Source organism: Perissodus microlepis, chromosome 6, assembly GCF_051167445.1.
Source record: "Perissodus microlepis isolate ML-2025 ecotype Zambia chromosome 6, ASM5116744v1, whole genome shotgun sequence".
Lineage (NCBI taxonomy): Eukaryota > Metazoa > Chordata > Actinopteri > Cichliformes > Cichlidae > Perissodus > Perissodus microlepis.
Window position 1 is genome coordinate 1,175,001 of NC_140466.1, and position 24,896 is coordinate 1,199,896.

General features: G+C 47.6%; 1 protein-coding gene and 1 long non-coding RNA gene across 2 annotated transcripts in view; one reads left to right on the forward strand and one right to left on the reverse strand.

Annotated features, from left to right (window-relative positions):
- wdr17 (WD repeat domain 17) overlaps positions 1-24,896 on the reverse strand; it is a 47,720-nt gene that overhangs the window by 6,488 nt on the left and 16,336 nt on the right. The window contains exons 10-29 of the mRNA XM_084929766.1: positions 12,441-12,532; positions 12,280-12,362; positions 12,108-12,194; positions 10,837-11,001; positions 10,633-10,748; positions 10,451-10,537; positions 10,212-10,361; positions 9,757-9,887; positions 7,760-7,885; positions 7,263-7,418; positions 7,068-7,132; positions 6,573-6,705; positions 6,401-6,489; positions 6,097-6,196; positions 5,867-6,006; positions 2,716-2,827; positions 2,388-2,529; positions 1,811-1,913; positions 1,570-1,671; positions 425-523 (exon numbers count right to left, since the gene is read on the reverse strand). Of these exons, the coding sequence (XP_084785892.1) occupies positions 425-523; positions 1,570-1,671; positions 1,811-1,913; positions 2,388-2,529; positions 2,716-2,827; positions 5,867-6,006; positions 6,097-6,196; positions 6,401-6,489; positions 6,573-6,705; positions 7,068-7,132; positions 7,263-7,418; positions 7,760-7,885; positions 9,757-9,887; positions 10,212-10,361; positions 10,451-10,537; positions 10,633-10,748; positions 10,837-11,001; positions 12,108-12,194; positions 12,280-12,362; positions 12,441-12,532 (2,278 nt within the window). The remainder of the gene's footprint in view (positions 1-424; positions 524-1,569; positions 1,672-1,810; positions 1,914-2,387; positions 2,530-2,715; positions 2,828-5,866; positions 6,007-6,096; positions 6,197-6,400; positions 6,490-6,572; positions 6,706-7,067; positions 7,133-7,262; positions 7,419-7,759; positions 7,886-9,756; positions 9,888-10,211; positions 10,362-10,450; positions 10,538-10,632; positions 10,749-10,836; positions 11,002-12,107; positions 12,195-12,279; positions 12,363-12,440; positions 12,533-24,896) is intronic.
- LOC146384755 (uncharacterized) lies at positions 12,627-14,367 on the forward strand. The gene is made up of 3 exons (XR_014800362.1): positions 12,627-13,408; positions 13,544-13,654; positions 13,788-14,367. It is a non-coding gene; the product is annotated as an uncharacterized LOC146384755 (long non-coding RNA).

Sequence of the window (24,896 nt, forward strand, 5' to 3'; positions counted from 1 at the left end):
TGGTCCTGTGGTGGAAACACGGGTCACTGTGTGCCGCTGGGACGTTCAGCCCTGAGAAGAAGATCCTCATTCAGTGACGAGCACATTTCCACCCAGACAGAGAGGAAGTAAAGCTTCCACTTCACTGATTTCAGAGTGGGCCGTAATGGCTCCTGGTGCTCTTCATCCATCTGATTTCCCCTCATCAGGAAGTCCTCCAAACCTCAGAGTGACGATTCTTCAGTTAGCCGATCACTCAGTGACCATCTCAGTCTAACGGCAGATGCAGCTCCTTCATGTGTCGTGATGCAGTTGCCTTGGTGACCGGCCTCATCCTGGCCGCTCTTTAGCATCACTGCTACACCTCTGCTCGTTAATGTGAGCACCTTGTAGAGTTATTGATACAACATGTGTGTGTGTGTGTGTGTGTGTGTGTGTGACGTACATGCTGTTAGCTTGCGTGCAGGCCCTCCAGGCGTCCAGCTCCACGGACAGCTGCTCGATCTTCAGAGGGACACACACCTCTCGCCGCTTCAGCAGCTGACTGAGAAACACAAAGAAACACGTTCACAGACGCTGGCGTGCAGCAGATCCAAACAATCATTGTCGATAATTCCAAATCAAAAGCCGATATTAGCTGACGTCACCGCGCACGGTGATATCTCTTCCTATTTCTGGAAGTTATTTTGACGCTTGTGTCCAAACAAATCAGGAGATGCTGAACATTGATTACGATCAAGGAAAAATGTAAACCTGCCTGTAGCGCTCCAAAGCTTCGGCTAAGGTTTAAACCAGGGGTGTCAACCATAAGGCCCGGGGGCCAGAGTGGGCTTGGCAGAGACTCCAGTCTGGGCATTTGGACGGATTTGGAAAATGTGAAGGAGGGCGTAGATGTTGGAATTTGAACTGTGTTACAACTTTTCCTACTGATGTTTTAGTTTCCTCTTAGAGTTAAAATGGTAAAAATTACATTAAAAAACGTAAATAAACTAAAGACATTCAGGGACATTCATGCTAAACCAACATAATGAAGTAACATAAACAGAAATGGTAAATGGCCTGTATTTGTACAGCGCTTTACTAGTCCCTAAGGACCCCAAAGCGCTTTACACATCCAGTCATCCACCCATTCACACACGTTGTAGCCACAGTGCGTTGGGGCGCACTGATAGAGGCGAGGCTGCCGGACACTGGCGCCACCGGGCCCTCTGACTACCACCAGTAGGCAACGGGTGAAGTGTCTTGCCCAAGGACACAACAACCAACCAACAGCCGGGGCTCGAACTAGCAACCTTCCGATTACAAGGCGAACTCCCAACTCTTGAGCCACGATGTTTTATGATCGTGTACCAGACAAACTGCTGTTTTTCACAGTCGGTCAAGGTAAAAACATTAATGTGGATTAATAAAAACTTTGTTTTATAACCACAGGACGGTCTGAGTGCTGACCTCACACTGAGAAAACTGCTCTGTGTGCGCTCCAAGGGAATCCAGCGTCAGCTTTCATGCTGCTGACAGCAGCTGCTGCCACACAGAGCACACTCACAGTGTGTGTGTGTGTCTGCGCACTCACAGTGTGTGTGTGCGTACCTGGTGTATTCGTAGAGTGCAGGTACGATGCTGCTGTACTGTCTTCTAATGGCCAGCAGAGCTCCAATATAACCACAGAGGATGAGCAGCTCACTGCGGGCTCTGCACACACACACACACACGCACACGCACACGCACACACACACACGCACACACACACACACACACGCACACACACACTCAGGTCAGTCAACTCTGTGTATGGTAAGAACAAACGTTTCTAATAAACAGTCGTTCTCACTCGGTGGTCTTGGTCGTGATGAGGCGGTCAGTTCTGATGTAACTCATCAGGTCCAGGATTGGCTGAATGTCATCCACCGTCCAATCAGATCCAGCCAGCTGTTCTGAGGAGGAAAAAAAATGAAAAGCAAGATTTGAACTAATCAGCCTGTCCATCATTATCCTTATCAGGGTCACAGGGCGAGAGGCGGGGTAAACCCTGGACTCTAACACTCATCAGTGTTTATAACTATTGTGGACGATCAGTTAGCTCTTCAGTTTAAAAAAATCACAACAACAGTCGCCTCAAGGCGCTTCAGGTTGTAATGTAACGACCTACAATAACGCCGAGAAAACCCAACAATCATATGACCCCCTATGAACAAGCACTTTGGTGACAGTGGGAAGGAAAAACTCCCTTTTAACAGGAAGAAACCTCCGGCAGAACCAGGCTCAGGGAGGGGCGGGGCCATCTGCTGCGACCGCTTGGGGTGAGCCATTAACATTAAAAACATGAACTAAAACATGAAGATAAAATACATGAAATCTTTGTTTTCTGTGAACTTCCAGCTGCTGCACAGATGCTGATGTGTGAGTACCTTTGACGTGGTTTATCCCGATCTGCAGGGCGACCTCAGGCTCGGGGCTCAGCAGGTGGAGTTTAACCGCTGAAAACAAATCTCCTTCATTCACAGCTTCTTCTGCCAGCACCTTACACTCCTCCAGTGAAGGCAGGCCGCACTTTAAAGACAGCGAGCGACATCATCACGCTTTAATATCGACATGTACACGCCCACATCCAGGCTCTGCCGCCCGGCCGCTGGCATACAAACATGTTTCTGCTGTTGTCTATTAAATAAAGGCTTTAAGTATTTACCGATCACTGCAATATTTACATTTTACCCAGAAGGAGTCGAGCGTACACACCCTTTCATGCAGCTGGTTGATTTCAGCAGCAGTCCCCGGGTAAAACGCGCAGAGTTTAGCCAATAAGACGTGGTTGTCGGGAATCATTCGCAGCAGGTCAGCTGACAGCTCCCTAAGTGTAAACACAGAGAAGATGAGGTTCATGTTTTTATCATGTGCAGCTTTTATGGAGCCACAGAGTGAAACAGCTGTGTGTGCTCGTAGCTGTGACTGCGTCCGTCTGTCCTGAGTCAGCCTGTAGCTGACAGCTGGGCGCTAGCACAGCTGGATATGTGATGTCACCCACCGGTTTGTCCGTGAGGACGGACTCACTGTTGGAGCCTCGAGTGGACATTAGAGGAACTGCAGTTTCTCCTACTTGTCCTGATTGGTTCGCACTGTGCAGGTAAGCGGCCTGCATACTGATTTGTTTAAGTCCGTACCCGCCCACCTTTGAGCACCAACAGCTGCACCTGTCAGGGAACAGTCCCCTGACATCGCGAATTTCACGAAAGAGAGAGCCAATCAAAAGGATGTGTCACAGCCTGGCTGCCCCTGGGAGGGTCCGGGACGGGCTTGGAGGCTTGGGGTTCTGGGGGTGCTCCGCTCCCCGGTCTGGGGTGCTGACCGGGCCTTGGGGGCTTGGGTCCTGGCTGTTGTGTCGCCGGAGCAGTGGGCGGGTGGGTGCAGGGGGGCTCAGCCCCAGTCCAGGGGACCTCTGGTGCATCGGCCCAACTAGGGGGCTCTCTAACTGGTGGGGGGGTTGTTATATCTTTGCAGGTGGTCTCCTCACCACAGGAGCTCACTCTGCAGGTGGGGGGAGAGATATAGGAGAGGTGGAGAGTGAACTCAACCTGGGTGTCTATTGTCTTGTGTAGTTTGGGAGATGATTGGATGATGGGGTGGGTGCAGTTTTCTCTGGGGTGGAGTCAGGTGGGCTGCCCCGGACTCTGTGGGGCTGGGCGGTGCTGCTGCTGCGGGCCCCGGTCCGGATGGGCCTGGGCCTCCTTGCCCTGGTGGGTTCCAGAGCGTGGGGGTGCCTACTGGGGTCAGTGGGGGAGCTGGCTCCAGGGAGGGGCCGCTTGCCCCTCCCTTTCTTCCCTCCCCATCCTCAGCTGCCTCCCTATTCCCGCTCTACCACACCCACCCACACAAGCAGGGCTTGGGGTGCAGGTATGTCACCAGGGTGCAGGGGAGGCACTCCCCCTCTGTCCCCTTCTGGCCGCCTGTGCCTCAATTTTATTCTGCAACCTAGACATCCACATTACTCACACTCTCACATAACACATACATATAGGGCCTTGGGGGTGGGTACGTTTTACAGCATCCAGAGGATGGTCGTTGTACTCCAACCCACCTCTGGCACTGGTGCCCTACCCTCAATTTTAAATGCATTTAGACACTGAGGGTTTTCGGGAGGAGCCGTGCTGCTCTCTGAGAGGAAGCTAGTACCATGCTCTCCTGAGTTTTAAATGCACTTTAGAACAGCACACAGCAACACTACATATGAGCGGGCATAGGGAGGTTTGAGGTCTTCACTCACCCCGGTTCTGTTAGCCGTCAGGGCTGGGGGGCTGGGAGGAGGTGCTGGCCGTCAGACTGGGGTCTGGGATGCGGGGCCTCCCTGCTACTGCAGATAAGGAGGTGGTCCGCTTGCCTCCACCCCAGAGAGAAGGGTTACATCTCCTGGGTCTAGGTGCGGCTTGCCCCTCTGGGGGCGGGGGTACCTGGACCTGGGATATAGAGTATGTTTGGGGAGTGCGACTGTCTGTGCAGTGTCTATTTGTGTCTGTCTACACGTTGGGTGAGTGCCGAGTATTTGGTTGTGCATATGGGGGTGGGAATGCACGTCTGTGTCCGCGTGCGCCTGTTTGTCTGTGTCTATATGTCAGGTTGGGTCTTAGACTCAACCTCTCTGGGTACATCTCAGGCCCTCTAAAGTACGGAGGCCTGTCTCCCCTCACCACACTCCCTGCCGGTGGCTGATGCCCTTAGACGTTGGTGTGTTGGTGGTCCTTGTCGTCTGGGGCTGGGCGCTCATGTATGTACCGGCTCACTCCTGGTGGCCGATTGGCGGGGCCGGGCGCCTGTGGCCCGGCTGGGCCCCTTCCGGGGGGTGGGATGCCCTCAGGCCTCTGGCCTCTGGGCCTGAAGCTCGGTCCTCTCTGGCACAGCTGGCTGCCGGCAGAGCCCGCGGGCACGCCACTGCAACCCCCTCTGGCCTCTGCTCCGTAGCTGCTGGGTGACCTCTCCTTTGGGGCTCTACTCAGCTCTTCCCAGGAGGGTGGCACGGTTCCCCCCCCTTTGGTGGTCCTCCTCGGGTCCTTGTACTCTGGGGCCTCTGGATATCTGGGGCCTGGATCTCCTCCATACCTGCTTCATACCCTGGTGGACGGGGCTATGGCTCCCCACACTCCCTAGCAGATCGTTACATGGAGAAACCTTTGGAATACAAGCATGCTGATCCACACAGGTGTGCACACAGGTGTACACACGGGTGTTCACAGACGCGGACTACACCTTTCTTGGCTGCTGCCTCAAAGCACATTGTGCGCTGTCTATCTTGCGTGCTGCACAATATCGTTTATTATTTAGTATCTACTGTTATCTACTGCTAGCTAGTTTATTGTGATGGTGCTGTTTTTATTATGTTGCTCTTTGTTGTTTGCTTTCTCTTCTGTTTTTTTTCTCCATACAGGTGATCCAGGTGTTTTGTTTGTTTGTTTTTTCCTTTCTTCCCCCCCTTCTCACCGTCTCTTCTCCCCTTTGGTTTTCTTTCTCTCCCTGTCTTTCTTTCATTCTTTCTCCCTGTCCTATCCCCCAGTCACGTCTGTCCCGTTTGTAGCAACCGAAAATAAAATAAATACATAATTATAATAAAGGTCAATCAAATGGACCAATATGGCAAGGCCATGATGATCCACTTGGTAAAATAAATCCGCTTGGCATCTTTCTTGGCCTTAAGACAACAATTCTGATGGCTAAAGATCCAAACGGGACACAAAAAAAAAAAGAAAAAAAAAAGGATGCGTCACAAAGCAAAGCCACGCCCTTAAATCCCCCGATCTGATCTGTTCTCAAACTAAACCAAATCATGTGACCAGTTCAGTTAACTGAGCGTGCTCAGGGGACGGCGGTCTTCGTGTGGGGGCAAAGCAGCACAAAAACCTACCATGTCGGATTGGTCATGTACTTCCTGGCAAGGAGCTGAAGGCAGTAAGCCGTGCTCTGATTGGCCCCCTCTCCGAGGACGATGCCCACACACGCGGCCAGCTCCAGCTCGTTACCTCGCATCAGACTGGACATGGCTAACTGGAACCAAAGCACACGTCCACACACACTTCAGCCACGTTTTAAAGCGGAGCGCAAAGAAATGCCGAAGACGGCGACTGCGACACTCACCTCGATGTCGTCCACAGCCAGGTGGCAGCACGCCGCCAGCACAGAGCATCCGTCCTGGAAGTACCACTCAGCGAGGTCCTTACAAACCTTATGGAGGAGGCTGCAGAGAGAGGAGAACCACAGAGGTCTGCAGGTGTGACTCACACAGGTGTTCAGTTAAACTAAGAAGGAGAAGCTGACCTGAGATCAGCGTGCACACAGAAGTGGTGCACAAACTCAGAGTATCAGCATCTATCTGCTCTGACCTGTGTGTGTGTGTGTGTGTGTGTGTGTGTGTGTGTGTGTGTGTGTGTGTGTGTGTTACCTCTGGTACTGCTGCCTGTTGTCCACGTCATTAGTCGTGTGGTTGGCTGCAGAGCTTTGAGGTGCACGTATGTTCCCCTCACACGCTCCCTAAAAACATTCATGGTTAGGATGTTGTCACCTGTGCGTCCCTCGTCACAGGTGATGCGTCCGTGTTGGTGCGATCTTTGTACCTGTGCTATTAGTAAGGCCTCCAGCAGCTGTCCTCTCCCACTGAAGAACGTCACCAGTTTTTTGATGTCTCCCGTGGCGACGCAGTACGGGATGGCGTCGTCATTATCCTCGGCCATCAGCTGGTCCGCTCTCCTGTCACAAGCACAGGCTGACATGAAGCGTGTGGAGCAGCAGGAATGTGAGACTCGGGTGATGATGACGATAAACCTTATAAACCGTTTCTTTATCGTGACCTTTGTGGCCTCGGCAGCAGGAAATGAGCCGGGACTCGCTGCTCTGCGTTTACAGCCTAACACTTAAACACGTCATGGACGCACGATCGCCTTAAACCTTACAAACAGTCATCTGTGCTGCCGATGGGCCCGACCTCAGCGCACACTTTCTGATGAGTTTCACTCATTTTGAGCCAGAAAACATTAAGTGCAGCCTTTCATGTCAGAAACGAGCAGATTCACAGACGCTCGGTGGTTCTCTGGGTTTCTGCTCGGTGTTACCTCTGCATGAGCTTCTTCCAGTACTTCATGGAGACTCCCGGTGCCACAGACAACGCTTTCTCCCACTGAAACACACAAAACACTCACATCACCGAGCCCTCGGTGCAGCGTCACTGCTCACTCAAACTCTTCCTGCTTTTTGTTTTAGTCAAAGTTTCATTTGAACAGTGAGTTCACACACACACACACACACACCTGTCCCAGCTCCACCATCAGCTCACAGTATCGTTGGGTCTGTCCCAGCCTCAGATGGATATCTGCGGCTTCCTTCAGCCGCTCCTCTTTGCTCGGCGCTCCGATTCCTCCTCCGAATTTGGACATCTTCACGATGGTCAGCTCCTGAGCTTCAGACTGGAAGACAAGAAAACAAAAGCTGAGGCTAGAAAATGATCATTAGAATTAAATGTAGAACAATAAGATCAGGCTCATACTGTTTCATACACCAAGGAGTAAACATGGGTTTTAAGACGTGTTTTAAAAGTGGACAGTGAAGGGGCCTCTCTGATGTGCTGGGGCAGATCGTTCCACAGATTAGCAGCAGCAATAGAGACGTGCTGCACGCCTGCAGCTGCAGGAGCATGAGGCAACAGTCTCCTGCTGGATCACAACTCAAGCAGGAACAGGGGTGGCGCTGACTGTGCACGCTACGGTAACCATCAGCTGTGACAGTGAAAGGACCGATCAGGACTCACGGTTTTAAACTTGAGCAGGTGCTTCATGTGCATCACTCCTTTGCTGTAGCTGGCTGGGAGCAGCGAGTCGTCCTGGCCGTTAATCACTGACACCAGGTCCCACAGGTTACTGCTGCCACCTGGAGGCTGGCACACACACACACACACACACACACACACACACACACACACACACACACACACACGCACACGTGTAAAAACCAGCACGCTGATGTGTTCAAACATGTTTAATCAGACCAGTAATCCAGCCTCTCCTCCACCACAGACTGTGGACACGCGTCCTGCTAACATGCTGATGTTCTCTGGCTTTACTGCTGCCGCGTTTGCAGGAGGAGCAGGAGGAGCAGGAGGAGATCTCACAGCGAAGACTCCAAATAAACCAGGAAGTAGTTTTAAAATCTTAAAATTTTAAAATTTAAAAGGAGCAGGAGGAGCAGGAGGAGGAGGGGAGGAGGAGGAGGAGGAGGGGAGGAGCAGGAGGAGGAGCAGGAGGAGCAGGAAGGGAGGAGGAGCAGGAGGAGCAGGAGTAGGAGGGGAGGAGCAGGAGGAGGAGGAAGGGAGGAGGAGCAGGAGGAGCAGGAGGAGGAGGGGAGGAGCAGGAGGAGCAGGAGTAGGAGGGGAGGAGCAGGAGGAGGAGGAGGAGGAGGAAGGGAGGAGGAGCAGGAGGAGGAGGAAGGGAGGAGGAGCAGGAGGAGCAGGAGGAGGAGGAAGGGAGGAGGAGCAGGAGGAGGAGGAGGAGGAGTAGCAGGAGGAGCAGGAGGAGCAGGAGGAGCATGAGGAGGAGGGGAGGGGACGTGGAGCAGGAGGAGGAGCAGGAGGAGCATGAGGAGGAGGGGAGGGGACGTGGAGCAGGAGGAGCAGGAGGAGGAGCAGGAGGAGGAGGGGAGGAGCAGGAGGAGGAGCAGGAGGAGCAGGAGGAGGAGGAAGGGAGGAGGAGCAGGAGGAGCAGGAGTAGGAGGGGAGGAGCAGGAGGAGGAGGAGGAAGGGAGGAGGAGTAGCAGGAGGAGCAGGAGGAGCATGAGGAAGAGGGGAGGGGACGTGGAGCAGGAGGAGGAGCAGGAGGAGGGGAGGGGACGTGGAGCAGGAGGAGGAGCAGGAGGAGCAGGAGGAGGAGCAGGAGGAGGAGCAGGAGGAGCATGAGGAAGAGGGGAGGGGACGTGGAGCAGGAGGAGGAGCAGGAGGAGCAGGAGGAGGAGCAGGAGGAGGAGCAGGAGGAGCATGAGGAAGAGGGGAGGGGACGTGGAGCAGGAGCAGGAGGAGCATGAGGAGGAGGGGAGGGGACGTGGAGCAGGAGGAGGAGCAGGAGGAGGAGCAGGAGGAGCAGGCAAACGAGGCTGCAGTGAAAAGCTTGGCAGAAGGAGAAAAGCACCAAACACAAAGACTCTCCCCTCATGTCTCAGTTTAATAAGGATAAATGTCATTGGTCATAACAGAAGAAGCTCCGCCCCCGGCGAACCTTAGCTTTTAGCTCTATTACAGCAGCGAGAGGATGTTACTAAGCTATGACATCGTTCTAAAGCTTGGAAAAAGGACCGTGCGGTCTTTATGAACAGTCTGAGGTTGTGCTGCTATGAATTATGGGATGTATCTCCTTTGCTTTCACAAAGGCTGGTCTGATACTTCCAGGTCACCTCTCCGTAATTCAAAGTCAACTTTATTTATAAATCATTAGTTATTATTCATCTCTGGCTTTTGTCCTGATTTGGCGCCGTATAAATAAAAGTGAACTGAATCATTAGAAACACAGCTCAGCGACAGGCTGGTGACCTACATATAATTACTGTTATATTAAACAGTTTAGGCTGTCCAGCTGCACCTCTGCTGCTCAGGATTCATCACTGTGAGCTCAGTGTGGACGTGATGAGCAGCAGCAAGCTCTCCTCAGCTTCTCCTACTCTGACTCTGATGGAGAGCTCCGCGCATCGCTGTTGCTTCACAGACCTGCACCTCAGCGCGGGGCTGTCGGCTTAAACAGCACGTGACATCGAGGTCGTTACCGAAAAGCATTCAGAGAACCAGCGAAGCTTCTTGGCTCTGATGTCGAAGCTCAGCTTGTCCAGCTCCTGCTTGATGTCTCTGGATACTTTTCCACAGAGCAGCGGCGGTGAGCCGGGAACCATAGCTGTGTCTGCACACACACACACACACACACACACACACACACACACACACACAGTCTGTTAGAGACTTCATTATAATGCTAAGAAACAAAAATGGTCATAAAGTTAAAATAGTGACAATGAGACATAAATCAGGGAGCGATAAGAAGCAGTGAGCTCGACGCTTCAACGCTCGCCATGACGAAACTGTAACGCCGCCATAGAAACAAACGTTTGTCACTTTGAAGCAGCTCGAAGGTTCGGGGGTTAGTGACCCCGCAGCACAGCGGCACAACAATGAAACCGGCGTCAGCAGCACGAATGAGCAGATTAAAGTTCAGGTGAGTTCTCGCCTGTGTTTCCGATGATCTTCTCCCAGGGCTGGTCAGTGAGGACGTTCAGCAGCAGAGGGGAGATGAGCGGCGTGAGGGACCACAGCCTCACCGTGCTGTCCCTGCTGCAGCTCGCTATGGTGAAGGGACGGCTCTGATGACACGTGAGACCTGCGCACGCACAGAGTGAGCGGCTGTCAGAGGAACGCACACGAATGTTTACTGAAGCGCGCCGTAAACGGGAAGTGGAGCCGACTCACCGTACACGTCGGCTCCGTGGTCGTAGACCGTGTCTAAACACGTGCCGTCTCTGGTGTCCCACACTCTGATGGTGTAATCCCAGGAACCTGCGAAACAGCACAAACAAGCACGTCGGTCTCCTGAGACCGCCCACTGCACACGACTCACACACCAGGTGAGGGGACGCTTGTAGAGACGTTACCTGAGATGAGCAGGTAAGGCACCTCTGTGTTCCACATCAGGCCTCTGACCGGAGCCGTGTGCCCGCTCAGCACATTGATGCAGGCGTCCTGCGTGTAGTCCCAGATACGAACAGTCCTGCGCACACACACACACACACTCTTTGAACCAAGGCTAATTTGGGACGGCGTGCTCTGCCTCCTCCTCTCAGTGTGTCTGCACTCACCCATCATCCGATCCAGAGCACAGGATGCCCTCTCTCAGGGGGGACCAGCGAACGTGGAACACCTTGGCCAGGTGCCCCGTGAACACCTTCAGAGGCTGGTCCGAGCTCGTGGCCAGGTAGTACACGCGCACGTTCTTGTCCTCGCAGCCCGTCGCTATCATGTCCCTGCAGACAGAGAAGCACACGGTGACGTTCTCACAGCTTTAAAGGATCACTGCGCTTTATTTAATCCTGCTGCTCAGCGTTAACGAACATGCACCACCCACAGCTCCTCCATCAGCTGATGTTGGTGCACAGGGACCGTTGACCCCTCAGAGCTGCTGCACACTCTTCCATGGAAACGTAAACCCGCTGTGATGCTGGTTTAAATAGGAAATACCGACGGGTCAAACCGTGACCTCGCCGTTTGGTCTCTATTCTCGCTCACACAAACACTGCTGGACATCAGATGTGTGGATGCAGCTATACAAAGCACCGACTTCAGGAACAGACCAGAACAAAGTGCAGATGTTTGTCTGTGAAGCACGTTTGGAGGAAACCAACAGCTCACAGCAGCCGTCAGCACAAAGGAGGGAGGACGGTCTGAGTGAACACAAGCTCCTCTCTACACCAAAGTAACACAGAGGCTACAGCTCGGACCAGACTGGGTCATCGATGGGACAAAGTCCAGGTCTGAACCAGAGTCCAGACCTTCAGAGAGCTGTGCATGAGCAACGCTGTGAAGAAGACTCCTCCACCTGGATGAGACAGACTAATGAAGTCACACAGGAAACATCAGTGCAGGTTTGTCCTGCTACAGGAGGGTCTACACGCTGCTGGACGATGGGGTCAGTGTATCGTGTGTGTGTAGATATTAGCCCATATTTAGCTCTACTGTACACTTTAGCACGTGCTGATTTTTGACACTACAGAGGAACTTAGAAGAACATCATGTCTTCTTCATCGACTGGGACCATAAACTCATCGGACTCACAGAGCTGGTGAGCAGGAGGCTTAAACTGTAACAACAGCACTCAGCCCTGTTCAGTGTGGGTCACGCTGACTTCCAGCTGTGAACCTGCCGTAGACGTTCATATAAACGAGCCGCTGGGTCCTTTAAAGCACTTGGGTGACACGTTTTGTGCCTGGATAACCTCCAAACAGCCCAGGCTGTGACACTCACCGTCCTCGTTCTGTCTGTGTTCCCTGTTTTTCCTCCTCCGTGCTGTGACATCCTACCATGTTGCTTAAATGATTCAAGTGAAGCCAAACGATGTGGATGCAGGTCTTACTTGTTGTTCTGGCTCCAGTCGCAGCCGAACACAGCAGCGGGGTGTTTGTACTTGTGCAGGATTTTACCGTCGATGGTCCGGACGATGCTGTCGCCGCAACAACAATAAAAACACGAATCACTGCAAAGGACAAACACGACGCCGTCGTCGGGAGAGAAGAGGAAGCACTCACCAGAATCCGTCTCCGCTGCAGGTAGCGATCCGCTTTGAATCCTTGTGGCTCCAGGAAATACAGAAAATGCCGTTCTTACCGTGCTGGAGGAAGACAGACAGACGCATCACGCTGTGCATCGCGCGATCGGGTTCGGACACACGGGGGCGCGCCCTACTCACCTCGTTGAAGCGAGTGATGATTTTTCCTTTCCTGACGTCCCAGATGAACGCTCCGTTACGGGACGTCGCCCCCGCGATGCAGTTCAGGTCTCCTTCACAGAGAAACAAACACGTCATCAGTTCATCTACATGACGCAGTGAAAGTGTTAAACGCTGCTGCTGCTGCTTTAGTGACACAGTGTCTCAGATCACCTGAGTTTTTAAATGATGGTTTCTATTATGAAGGAGACAAAACCAACCTGCTCCTCTTATTGATCAAAGAAGAAGAAAAACAGGCAAAGATGATTGATTTCTCAAAACAGCATAAACCCTGTGGGCAATCCAAAAGCTCTGTGTGTGAACTTTAAAAAGAAAAAGAAAAGGTGTTTGCATGAACGTGTGTGATTGGGCGCTGTGTGAGTACCAGATCATCTAACCCTGCTTCCTGTTATCTGTGAGCCTCGGATTAAAGAAACTGTCCCTGCTGATGAATTGGAGCGCACAGGAAGCACAGCAGCAGCGAAGCATCGTCAGACGTACAGGAAGCATCAAAGCTGGTCTGAGGACGTTCACAGCAAACAGAAACTTTGGTTATGAACCAGCTGGTTTTTCCCTCTGACTCACGATTCTCTCAACATTGAAACGGTGGCTTTGCTCGGACACAAGAGCCCGAGTTTAACCACACACTTCATCATCGTGTTCATAAATAAGTGTTTTTATTACACAGCGAAAACTCAGGAAACAAGAAGGATCTTAGAAAGTGTCAATATCAGCTGATGTCGACACCAACCTGCTCCCGTGGTTTCACAGTTAATGCTAAACTGGATTTGTGGGTTTTCCCAAATTAGGCAAAAAGCAGAAATAAAAAGCCCGACCGAGAGACGGGATCATTGTCCAGGTGGGAAGTGTTTGTGGTTGAGTTTCCTGTTCTCGCAGAAACATGAAGACTGTGATGCTCGCTGTGCTGCTGCTGCTGGCCGTCAGTCAGAGTGAGTTAACCTGCAGACCTGCTCTCTGTTCGTCTGTTACATTTATTTGATGTTTGTAAGACGGTCTGTCGCGGTGTGAGTGAACCGTGGGGCTGCTGGCGACGGCTGAAGGTGATTCTTTGACGTGTTTTGCAGGTGAAGCCTTGGAGTGTCACTGTGGAGGCCAGAAGTTCTGTTCACGTCCTGTGGAGACGTGCTCCAGCTCTAACGATGTCTGCTCTACTCTCGTCATCACTTCTGGGCCGGGTAAGTCTCGCCTTCCGTCGCTGCGACATTTATCCAAAGAAAAGAGAACAAATGCATTGCTGGGCCGACTCACGGGCACTGTGAGCGGCTGGGATGATGTGTGATGGTCACTTCTGTCCTTTGGTTTTCACAGTGGTAACGCACACAAAGGGCTGCTTGAAGTCGCTGGCCTGCAGGATCCTGAATCGTCCGCCCGTGATGACTGTCAGCTGTTGCAGTTCTGATCTGTGCAACAGATAAACCGCTGCCATGCGGGACGTCGTCCGATTGGTCGACGCTCTGCTGCCGTGTGTTGTGTACTCTAGAACAATAAAGATCAGCTGACTGTATTTACTGTCTCCGCTCCGTTTTTATCATCAAACTGATTTATTTTCACTTTGAAATATTTCTCTGACATGTTACCATAAAGTGTCGTTACGCGCGGTTAGCTCAGGTCGCTAATGATGAGACTTCAGGACGAGAAGCCCAGAAAACACTGAGTGATGTCACAGTGGCCATGCCCATCGTTTATTTACAGTCTGTGATGTCTCTCAACATTGAAACAGTGTCTTTGCTCGGACACAGGAGCCCAGGGCCACATCTAGAGACGAGTGGCAAAGTCAAAGCCTGTTTTTCAAACACATACGCAGGTGTTACAATATGGTTCAAATGATTCAAATGCTGTAAGTTTACATGTTTTTCATATAAATATAATCTGTAACTTAATTATTTTCTGCAGCCCACATAATTAAACACTTTAGTTACATAAAACGTGAATGTTGATGTTATGTACTGTATAACCTGTATAATAAATAAATATGTACCTAATAAGTATAAAATCCAGAAAGCAACACAACATGTGGCGGTTACTTTACAAACACAAGTCTAGCTTCAGTTTCACTGTTTTTGTTAGAAAAAAATCTAATTGTTGCTTAAATTTACACAAAATGTCAGAAATCTGCGCCGTCATTAACAACAATTTCAACCTAGTTTTGAACGATTTGTTGGTTTTAAACCCTCTGAGGTCCAAAATATAACCGGCCAGCTTTGACTCCTTTTGAGTTTACATTTGTATTTCACCTCTAAATATATCTTTTATATACTTATAAATGCACCACGGAGGACGTGGGTGAAACAGAATTTCAGTACACTGTATGCTGCTGTATTGACAATAAAGCTCTTCAATCTAAATTGTTTCATTTTATTTTCTTGGCTTGCTTGGCATCAATTTTTCCACTCGACCTCACGTGTCTGAATGACAGACTGTATTAACATAACTGATCTGAAATCACACAAAAACATCAAATCCTGGTCGTATATTTTCCTGTAAAAACCACAGACACGTTGAGTAAATTATTTGTAGAACTTGAAATGCAGACATAAATTGTACATTTTGTGAACATATACAACTATTTCTCTAAAATGCAGCCAATACACCTGGCCTTTTTTACATTTTGTACAACCATTTAATAATATTACTAAAACTAAAATGAGACAACAATCAGGTGTCACAATAAGATGCCCCAAATTATTTGTGCCAGTAAAAAGTTTGTTTGTCCGCCACAGGACAGAGAACAGCACAGTGATGCAGCTGCAGGCCCGACAGCAGCAGGTGCATCACTGCTCTGGGTTTCCACTGCAGTCTACCTTTGTGACGCTCAGTAGTGCCCTCACTGACACACAAAACAAATAACGACTACACACTAAAGGTCACAAAACTCCCACATCTCAAAAATCTCCCTCTGCCGTCACTCCCAAAACTTCCCGCTCTTCCTAAACAACCAAATCCCACATGTTGACTTTTTTCTTTCTCTGCTGTTTTCGTTCTGTCCTTAGAAAAAAAGCTTTTTAAAAAAACATGACAATGGTATTTAGAAAAAAGCATGGCTCATATGTATTTGTAATCATCAGCTTAAATCAGGCTACGTCCACACGTACCCGGGTATTTTTGAAAACGCAGATTTTTCTATGCGTTTGCACCTTTCGTCCACACGTAAACGGCGTTTTCGGTCACTGAAAACGGAGATTTTTAAAAACTCCGGCTAGGGTGGACATTTTTGAAAACTCAGTTTTTGCATTTACGTGTGGACGAGAAAAACGGAGAAAACGCAGCATCAAAGGTGTGCGCATTTTTTGACATCACACTGTGCGCCACGTTATTGTTTCGGTGAAATGAATTTCTACAATACTGTTACTGTTAGTTGTTCTCTCTGCAGTGTTTAAATGCTTACATATACACACACAGTTACTGTCCCTCCACACATACGACTCGGTTCTGCTTCTATGCGCCATCTTTGTTTACTATTTCCCGCCGATGCTTCTAGACTTCTGATTGGCCAACATTTCTGCACGGTTAGGAATATAACACCACCTGCTGCTTTGGCATGTTCCTAGCAGTGTTTTCCTTCATTTCTGCGTTTACGTGTGGACGGGATTATTTTTTAAAACGAAAACGGAAAATCACCGTTTTCAAAAATACCCGTATACGTGTGGACATAGCCTTAGTCATGTGATTTGGAGGCGCCGACACGTCCGTGGACCCCGCAGGATTAATAACACTCAGCTTCCTTCCACTTCCAGAGTGTAACAACCAGCCATCTGTGTGAAATCTGGAATTCACGTGGTGTTGTTCAAAATGTGCTCTGGCACAATCATGAGCATCGGTTGCTACTGACAACAAGAAAAAAGCCGTTCTGCGCTATGGGCTGAACCATTTGTTAATGGTGGGGGAGGGGCACTATGCAATGTATTCAGTTTAAGAATTGATATTCACTGTTAACTGTAACTACGCTCAAAGTGTTCATGCTATCCGGTCGTTAAGTCTGACGTCACTAGCCGTGTCTGGGCCTAAACTCCGCTGCAGGTCCATATATCAAACGATCACTATGGCATTGCTGAGAGTTGAAAAACTGTCTAAAGTCTTTCATCTTTAATAAAATGATCAGCGTTCTGCTCTACCAGGTGTAACAATTGAGTTTAACATCCAGGCATCCATGAAAACGGAATTTATGACATTTAACGGAGTTAGAAGTTAGCAGGAAGTTAGCTCGCTAGCTTCTATCTAAATACAATATAGCATGTCCTGACTGCGGGGTTTTGGAAACAATTCAAACGTACAGCTCTGTTATCACTTCCAACATAAATGAAGACAGAAAACTAAACAGCAGTGACGTTTGTAGGGTTACTGAAGTTTGGCTAGCTGGTATATAATGATGTGCTACGTGACCGCTAGCGACACAGCTATGTTAGCATAATATAAACAAGCTAACTTTTTTTCCACTCGATAAAAGTTAACGTGAGTGTTCTCGGTGGTCAGGAACAAATGTAATCGCATGGCAGGATGCTGTAAAAGGACCAAACTTCAGCCAGGAGAACAACTGAGATAATCCATCCACAACACGAGGTTAGTCATTCATATACTGCTGCATGGGCTGGGCTGTAGTTACATCCTAAGGTTTTACAAACGGAGCTTAAATAAATGATTAGTGGTAATAAAAGCCGAGGGAGGTCAACAGTGATCACTGACTGTTTTAGGAGCTTTTTGAGATTAAATAGAAGAAAATACAAAACATTAAACGTGTTAACAACACAAAAGCCATATTAAACACAGACTACTTTAGGCCCGGAAGTAGGATTCGTCACGTCATCACTTAACAACCAGATTTTAATAAACAACACTGTCATGTGCAAACTAGGGCAGCACTTGGGGTGGCAAGACGTCATTTTAGGGTGGCACTTGCCACCGGATGCCACCCATCTAGATTCGCCGCTGCAAGAGCCCGAGTTTAACCACACACTTCATCATCGTGTTCATAAATAAGTGTTTTTATTACACAGAGAAAACTCAGGAAACAAGAAGGATCTTAGAAAGTGTCAATATCAGCTGATGTCGACACCAACCTGCTCCCGTGGTTTCACAGTTAATGCTAAACTGGATTTGTGGGTTTTCCCAAATTAGGCAAAAAGCAGAAATAAAAAGCCCGACCGAGAGACGGGATCATTGTCCAGGTGGGAAGTGTTTGTGGTTGAGTTTCCTGTTCTCGCAGAAACATGAAGACTGTGATGCTCGCTGTGCTGCTGCTGCTGGCCGTCAGTCAGAGTGAGTTAACCTGCAGACCTGCTCTCTGTTCGTCTGTTACATTTATTTGATGTTTGTAAGACGGTCTGTCGCGGTGTGAGTGAACCGTGGGGCTGCTGGCGACGGCTGAAGGTGATTCTTTGACGTGTTTTGCAGGTGAAGCCTTGGAGTGTCACTGTGGAGGCCAGAAGTTCTGTTCACGTCCTGTGGAGACGTGCTCCAGCTCTAACGATGTCTGCTCTACTCTCGTCATCACTTCTGGGCCGGGTAAGTCTCGCCTTCCGTCGCTGCGACATTTATCCAAAGAAAAGAGAACAAATGCATTGCTGGGCCGACTCACGGGCACTGTGAGCGGCTGGGATGATGTGTGATGGTCACTTCTGTCCTTTGGTTTTCACAGTGGTAACGCACACAAAGGGCTGCTTGAAGTCGCTGGCCTGCAGGATCCTGAATCGTCCGCCCGTGATGACTGTCAGCTGTTGCAGTTCTGATCTGTGCAACAGATAAACCGCTGCCATGCGGGACGTCGTCCGATTGGTCGACGCTCTGCTGCCGTGTGTTGTGTACTCTAGAACAATAAAGATCAGCTGACTGTATTTACTGTCTCCGCTCCGTTTTTATCATCAAACTGATTTATTTTCACTTTGAAATATTTCTCTGACATGTTACCATAAAGTGTCGTTACGCGCGGTTAGCTCAGGTCGCTAATGATAAGAGTTCAGGACGAGAAGCCCAGAAAACACTGAGTGATGTCACAGTGGCCATGCCCATCGTTTATTTACAGTCTGTGATGTCTCTCAACATTGAAACAGTGTCTTTGCTCGGACACAGGAGCCCAGGGCCACATCTAGAGACGAGTGGCAAAGTCAAAGCCTGTTTTTCAAACACATACGCAGGTGTTACAATATGGTTCAAATGATTCAAATGCTGTAAGTTTACATGTTTTTCATATAAATATAATCTGTAACTTAATTATTTTCTGCAGCCCACATAATTAAACACTTTAGTTACATAAAACGTGAATGTTGATGTTATGTACTGTATAACCTGTATAATAAATAAATATGTACCTAATAAGTATAAAATCCAGAAAGCAACACAACATGTGGCGGTTACTTTACAAACACAAGTCTAGCTTCAGTTTCACTGTTTTTGTTAGAAAAAAATCTAATTGTTGCTTAAATTTACACAAAATGTCAGAAATCTGCGCCGTCATTAACAACAATTTCAACCTAGTTTTGAACGATTTGTTGGTTTTAAACCCTCTGAGGTCCAAAATATAACCGGCCAGCTTTGACTCCTTTTGAGTTTACATTTGTATTTCACCTCTAAATATATCTTTTATATACTTATAAATGCACCACGGAGGACGTGGGTGAAACAGAATTTCAGTACACTGTATGCTGCTGTATTGACAATAAAGCTCTTCAATCTAAATTGTTTCATTTTATTTTCTTGGCTTGCTTGGCATCAATTTTTCCACTCGACCTCACGTGTCTGAATGACAGACTGTATTAACATAACTGATCTGAAATCACACAAAAACATCAAATCCTGGTCGTATATTTTCCTGTAAAAACCACAGACACGTTGAGTAAATTATTTGTAGAACTTGAAATGCAGACATAAATTGTACATTTTGTGAACATATACAACTATTTCTCTAAAATGCAGCCAATACACCTGGCCTTTTTTACATTTTGTACAACCATTTAATAATATTACTAAAACTAAAATGAGACAACAATCAGGTGTCACAATAAGATGCCCCAAATTATTTGTGCCAGTAAAAAGTTTGTTTGTCCGCCACAGGACAGAGAACAGCACAGTGATGCAGCTGCAGGCCCGACAGCAGCAGGTGCATCACTGCTCTGGGTTTCCACTGCAGTCTACCTTTGTGACGCTCAGTAGTGCCCTCACTGACACACAAAACAAATAACGACTACACACTAAAGGTCACAAAACTCCCACATCTCAAAAATCTCCCTCTGCCGTCACTCCCAAAACTTCCCGCTCTTCCTAAACAACCAAATCCCACATGTTGACTTTTTTCTTTCTCTGCTGTTTTCGTTCTGTCCTTAGAAAAAAAGCTTTTTAAAAAAACATGACAATGGTATTTAGAAAAAAGCATGGCTCATATGTATTTGTAATCATCAGCTTAAATCAGGCTACGTCCACACGTACCCGGGTATTTTTGAAAACGCAGATTTTTCTATGCGTTTGCACCTTTCGTCCACACGTAAACGGCGTTTTCGGTCACTGAAAACGGAGATTTTTAAAAACTCCGGCTAGGGTGGACATTTTTGAAAACTCAGTTTTTGCATTTACGTGTGGACGAGAAAAACGGAGAAAACGCAGCATCAAAGGTGTGCGCATTTTTTGACATCACACTGTGCGCCACGTTATTGTTTCGGTGAAATGAATTTCTACAATACTGTTACTGTTAGTTGTTCTCTCTGCAGTGTTTAAATACTTACATATACACACACAGTTACTGTCCCTCCACACATACGACTCGGTTCTGCTTCTATGCGCCATCTTTGTTTACTATTTCCCGCCGATGCTTCTAGACTTCTGATTGGCCAACATTTCTGCACGGTTAGGAATATAACACCACCTGCTGCTTTGGCATGTTCCTAGCAGTGTTTTCCTTCATTTCTGCGTTTACGTGTGGACGGGATTATTTTTTAAAACGAAAACGGAAAATCACCGTTTTCAAAAATACCCGTATACGTGTGGACATAGCCTTAGTCATGTGATTTGGAGGCGCCGACACGTCCGTGGACCCCGCAGGATTAATAACACTCAGCTTCCTTCCACTTCCAGAGTGTAACAACCAGCCATCTGTGTGAAATCTGGAATTCACGTGGTGTTGTTCAAAATGTGCTCTGGCACAATCATGAGCATCGGTTGCTACTGACAACAAGAAAAAAGCCGTTCTGCGCTATGGGCTGAACCATTTGTTAATGGTGGGGGAGGGGCACTATGCAATGTATTCAGTTTAAGAATTGATATTCACTGTTAACTGTAACTACGCTCAAAGTGTTCATGCTATCCGGTCGTTAAGTCTGACGTCACTAGCCGTGTCTGGGCCTAAACTCCGCTGCAGGTCCATATATCAAACGATCACTATGGCATTGCTGAGAGTTGAAAAACTGTCTAAAGTCTTTCATCTTTAATAAAATGATCAGCGTTCTGCTCTACCAGGTGTAACAATTGAGTTTAACATCCAGGCATCCATGAAAACGGAATTTATGACATTTAACGGAGTTAGAAGTTAGCAGGAAGTTAGCTCGCTAGCTTCTATCTAAATACAATATAGCATGTCCTGACTGCGGGGTTTTGGAAACAATTCAAACGTACAGCTCTGTTATCACTTCCAACATAAATGAAGACAGAAAACTAAACAGCAGTGACGTTTGTAGGGTTACTGAAGTTTGGCTAGCTGGTATATAATGATGTGCTACGTGACCGCTAGCGACACAGCTATGTTAGCATAATATAAACAAGCTAACTTTTTTTCCACTCGATAAAAGTTAACGTGAGTGTTCTCGGTGGTCAGGAACAAATGTAATCGCATGGCAGGATGCTGTAAAAGGACCAAACTTCAGCCAGGAGAACAACTGAGATAATCCATCCACAACACGAGGTTAGTCATTCATATACTGCTGCATGGGCTGGGCTGTAGTTACATCCTAAGGTTTTACAAACGGAGCTTAAATAAATGATTAGTGGTAATAAAAGCCGAGGGAGGTCAACAGTGATCACTGACTGTTTTAGGAGCTTTTTGAGATTAAATAGAAGAAAATACAAAACATTAAACGTGTTAACAACACAAAAGCCATATTAAACACAGACTACTTTAGGCCCGGAAGTAGGATTCGTCACGTCATCACTTAACAACCAGATTTTAATAAACAACACTGTCATGTGCAAACTAGGGCAGCACTTGGGGTGGCAAGACGTCATTTTAGGGTGGCACTTGCCACCGGATGCCACCCATCTAGATTCGCCGCTGCAAGAGCCCGAGTTTAACCACACACTTCATCATCGTGTTCATAAATAAGTGTTTTTATTACACAGAGAAAACTCAGGAAACAAGAAGGATCTTAGAAAGTGTCAATATCAGCTGATGTCGACACCAACCTGCTCCCGTGGTTTCACAGTTAATGCTAAACTGGATTTGTGGGTTTTCCCAAATTAGGCAAAAAGCAGAAATAAAAAGCCCGACCGAGAGACGGGATCATTGTCCAGGTGGGAAGTGTTTGTGGTTGAGTTTCCTGTTCTCGCAGAAACATGAAGACTGTGATGCTCGCTGTGCTGCTGCTGCTGGCCGTCAGTCAGAGTGAGTTAACCTGCAGACCTGCTCTCTGTTCGTCTGTTACATTTATTTGATGTTTGTAAGACGGTCTGTCGCGGTGTGAGTGAACCGTGGGGCTGCTGGCGACGGCTGAAGGTGATTCTTTGACGTGTTTTGCAGGTGAAGCCTTGGAGTGTCACTGTGGAGGCCAGAAGTTCTGTTCACGTCCTGTGGAGACGTGCTCCAGCTCTAACGATGTCTGCTCTACTCTCGTCATCACTTCTGGGCCGGGTAAGTCTCGCCTTCCGTCGCTGCGACATTTATCCAAAGAAAAGAGAACAAATGCATTGCTGGGCCGACTCACGGGCACTGTGAGCGGCTGGGATGATGTGTGATGGTCACTTCTGTCCTTTGGTTTTCACAGTGGTAACGCACACAAAGGGCTGCTTGAAGTCGCTGGCCTGCAGGATCCTGAATCGTCCGCCCGTGATGACTGTCAGCTGTTGCAGTTCTGATCTGTGCAACAGATAAACCGCTGCCATGCGGGACGTCGTCCGATTGGTCGACGCTCTGCTGCCGTGTGTTGTGTACTCTAGAACAATAAAGATCAGCTGACTGTATTTACTGTCTCCGCTCCGTTTTTATCATCAAACTGATTTATTTTCACTTTGAAATATTTCTCTGACATGTTACCATAAAGTGTCGTTACGCGCGGTTAGCTCAGGTCGCTAATGATAAGAGTTCAGGACGAGAAGCCCAGAAAACACTGAGTGATGTCACAGTGGCCATGCCCATCGTTTATTTACAGTCTGTGATGTCTCTCAACATTGAAACAGTGTCTTTGCTCGGACACAGGAGCCCAGGGCCACATCTAGAGACGAGTGGCAAAGTCAAAGCCTGTTTTTCAAACACATACGCAGGTGTTACAATATGGTTCAAATGATTCAAATGCTGTAAGTTTACATGTTTTTCATATAAATATAATCTGTAACTTAATTATTTTCTGCAGCCCACATAATTAAACACTTTAGTTACATAAAACGTGAATGTTGATGTTATGTACTGTATAACCTGTATAATAAATAAATATGTACCTAATAAGTATAAAATCCAGAAAGCAACACAACATGTGGCGGTTACTTTACAAACACAAGTCTAGCTTCAGTTTCACTGTTTTTGTTAGAAAAAAATCTAATTGTTGCTTAAATTTACACAAAATGTCAGAAATCTGCGCCGTCATTAACAACAATTTCAACCTAGTTTTGAACGATTTGTTGGTTTTAAACCCTCTGAGGTCCAAAATATAACCGGCCAGCTTTGACTCCTTTTGAGTTTACATTTGTATTTCACCTCTAAATATATCTTTTATATACTTATAAATGCACCACGGAGGACGTGGGTGAAACAGAATTTCAGTACACTGTATGCTGCTGTATTGACAATAAAGCTCTTCAATCTAAATTGTTTCATTTTATTTTCTTGGCTTGCTTGGCATCAATTTTTCCACTCGACCTCACGTGTCTGAATGACAGACTGTATTAACATAACTGATCTGAAATCACACAAAAACATCAAATCCTGGTCGTATATTTTCCTGTAAAAACCACAGACACGTTGAGTAAATTATTTGTAGAACTTGAAATGCAGACATAAATTGTACATTTTGTGAACATATACAACTATTTCTCTAAAATGCAGCCAATACACCTGGCCTTTTTTACATTTTGTACAACCATTTAATAATATTACTAAAACTAAAATGAGACAACAATCAGGTGTCACAATAAGATGCCCCAAATTATTTGTGCCAGTAAAAAGTTTGTTTGTCCGCCACAGGACAGAGAACAGCACAGTGATGCAGCTGCAGGCCCGACAGCAGCAGGTGCATCACTGCTCTGTGTTTCCACTGCAGTCTACCTTTGTGACGCTCAGTAGTGCCCTCACTGACACACAAAACAAATAACGACTACACACTAAAGGTCACAAAACTCCCACATCTCAAAAGTCTCCCTCTGCCATCACTCCCAAAACTTCCCGCTCTTCCTAAACAACCAAATCCCACATGTTGACTTTTTTCTTTCTCTGCTGTTTTCATTCTGTCCTTAGAAAAAAAGCTTTTTAAAAAAACATGACAATGGTATTTAGAAAAAAGCATGGCTCATATGTATTTGTAATCATCAGCTTAAATCAGGCTACGTCCACACGTACCCGGGTATTTTTGAAAACGCAGATTTTTCTATGCGTTTGCACCTTTCGTCCACACGTAAACGGCGTTTTCGGTCACTGAAAACGGAGATTTTTAAAAACTCCGGCTAGGGTGGACATTTTTGAAAACTCAGTTTTTGCATTTACGTGTGGACGAGAAAAACGGAGAAAACGGAGAAAACGCAGCATCAAAGGTGTGCGCATTTTTTGACATCACACTGTGCGCCACGTTATTGTTTCGGTGAAATGAATTTCTACAATACTGTTACTGTTAGTTGTTCTCTCTGCAGTGTTTAAATGCTTACATATACACACACAGTTACTGTCCCTCCACACATACGACTCGGTTCTGCTTCTATGCGCCATCTTTGTTTACTATTTCCCGCCGATGCTTCTAGACTTCTGATTGGCCAACATTTCTGCACGGTTAGGAATATAACACCACCTGCTGCTTTGGCATGTTCCTAGCAGCGTTTTCCTTCATTTCTGCGTTTACGTGTGGCCGGGATTATTTTTTAAAACGAAAACGGAAAATCACCGTTTTCAAAAATACCCGTATACGTGTGGACATAGCCTTAGTCATGTGATTTGGAGGCGCCGACACGTCCGTGGACCCCGCAGGATTAATAACACTCAGCTTCCTTCCACTTCCAGAGTGTAACAACCAGCCATCTGTGTGA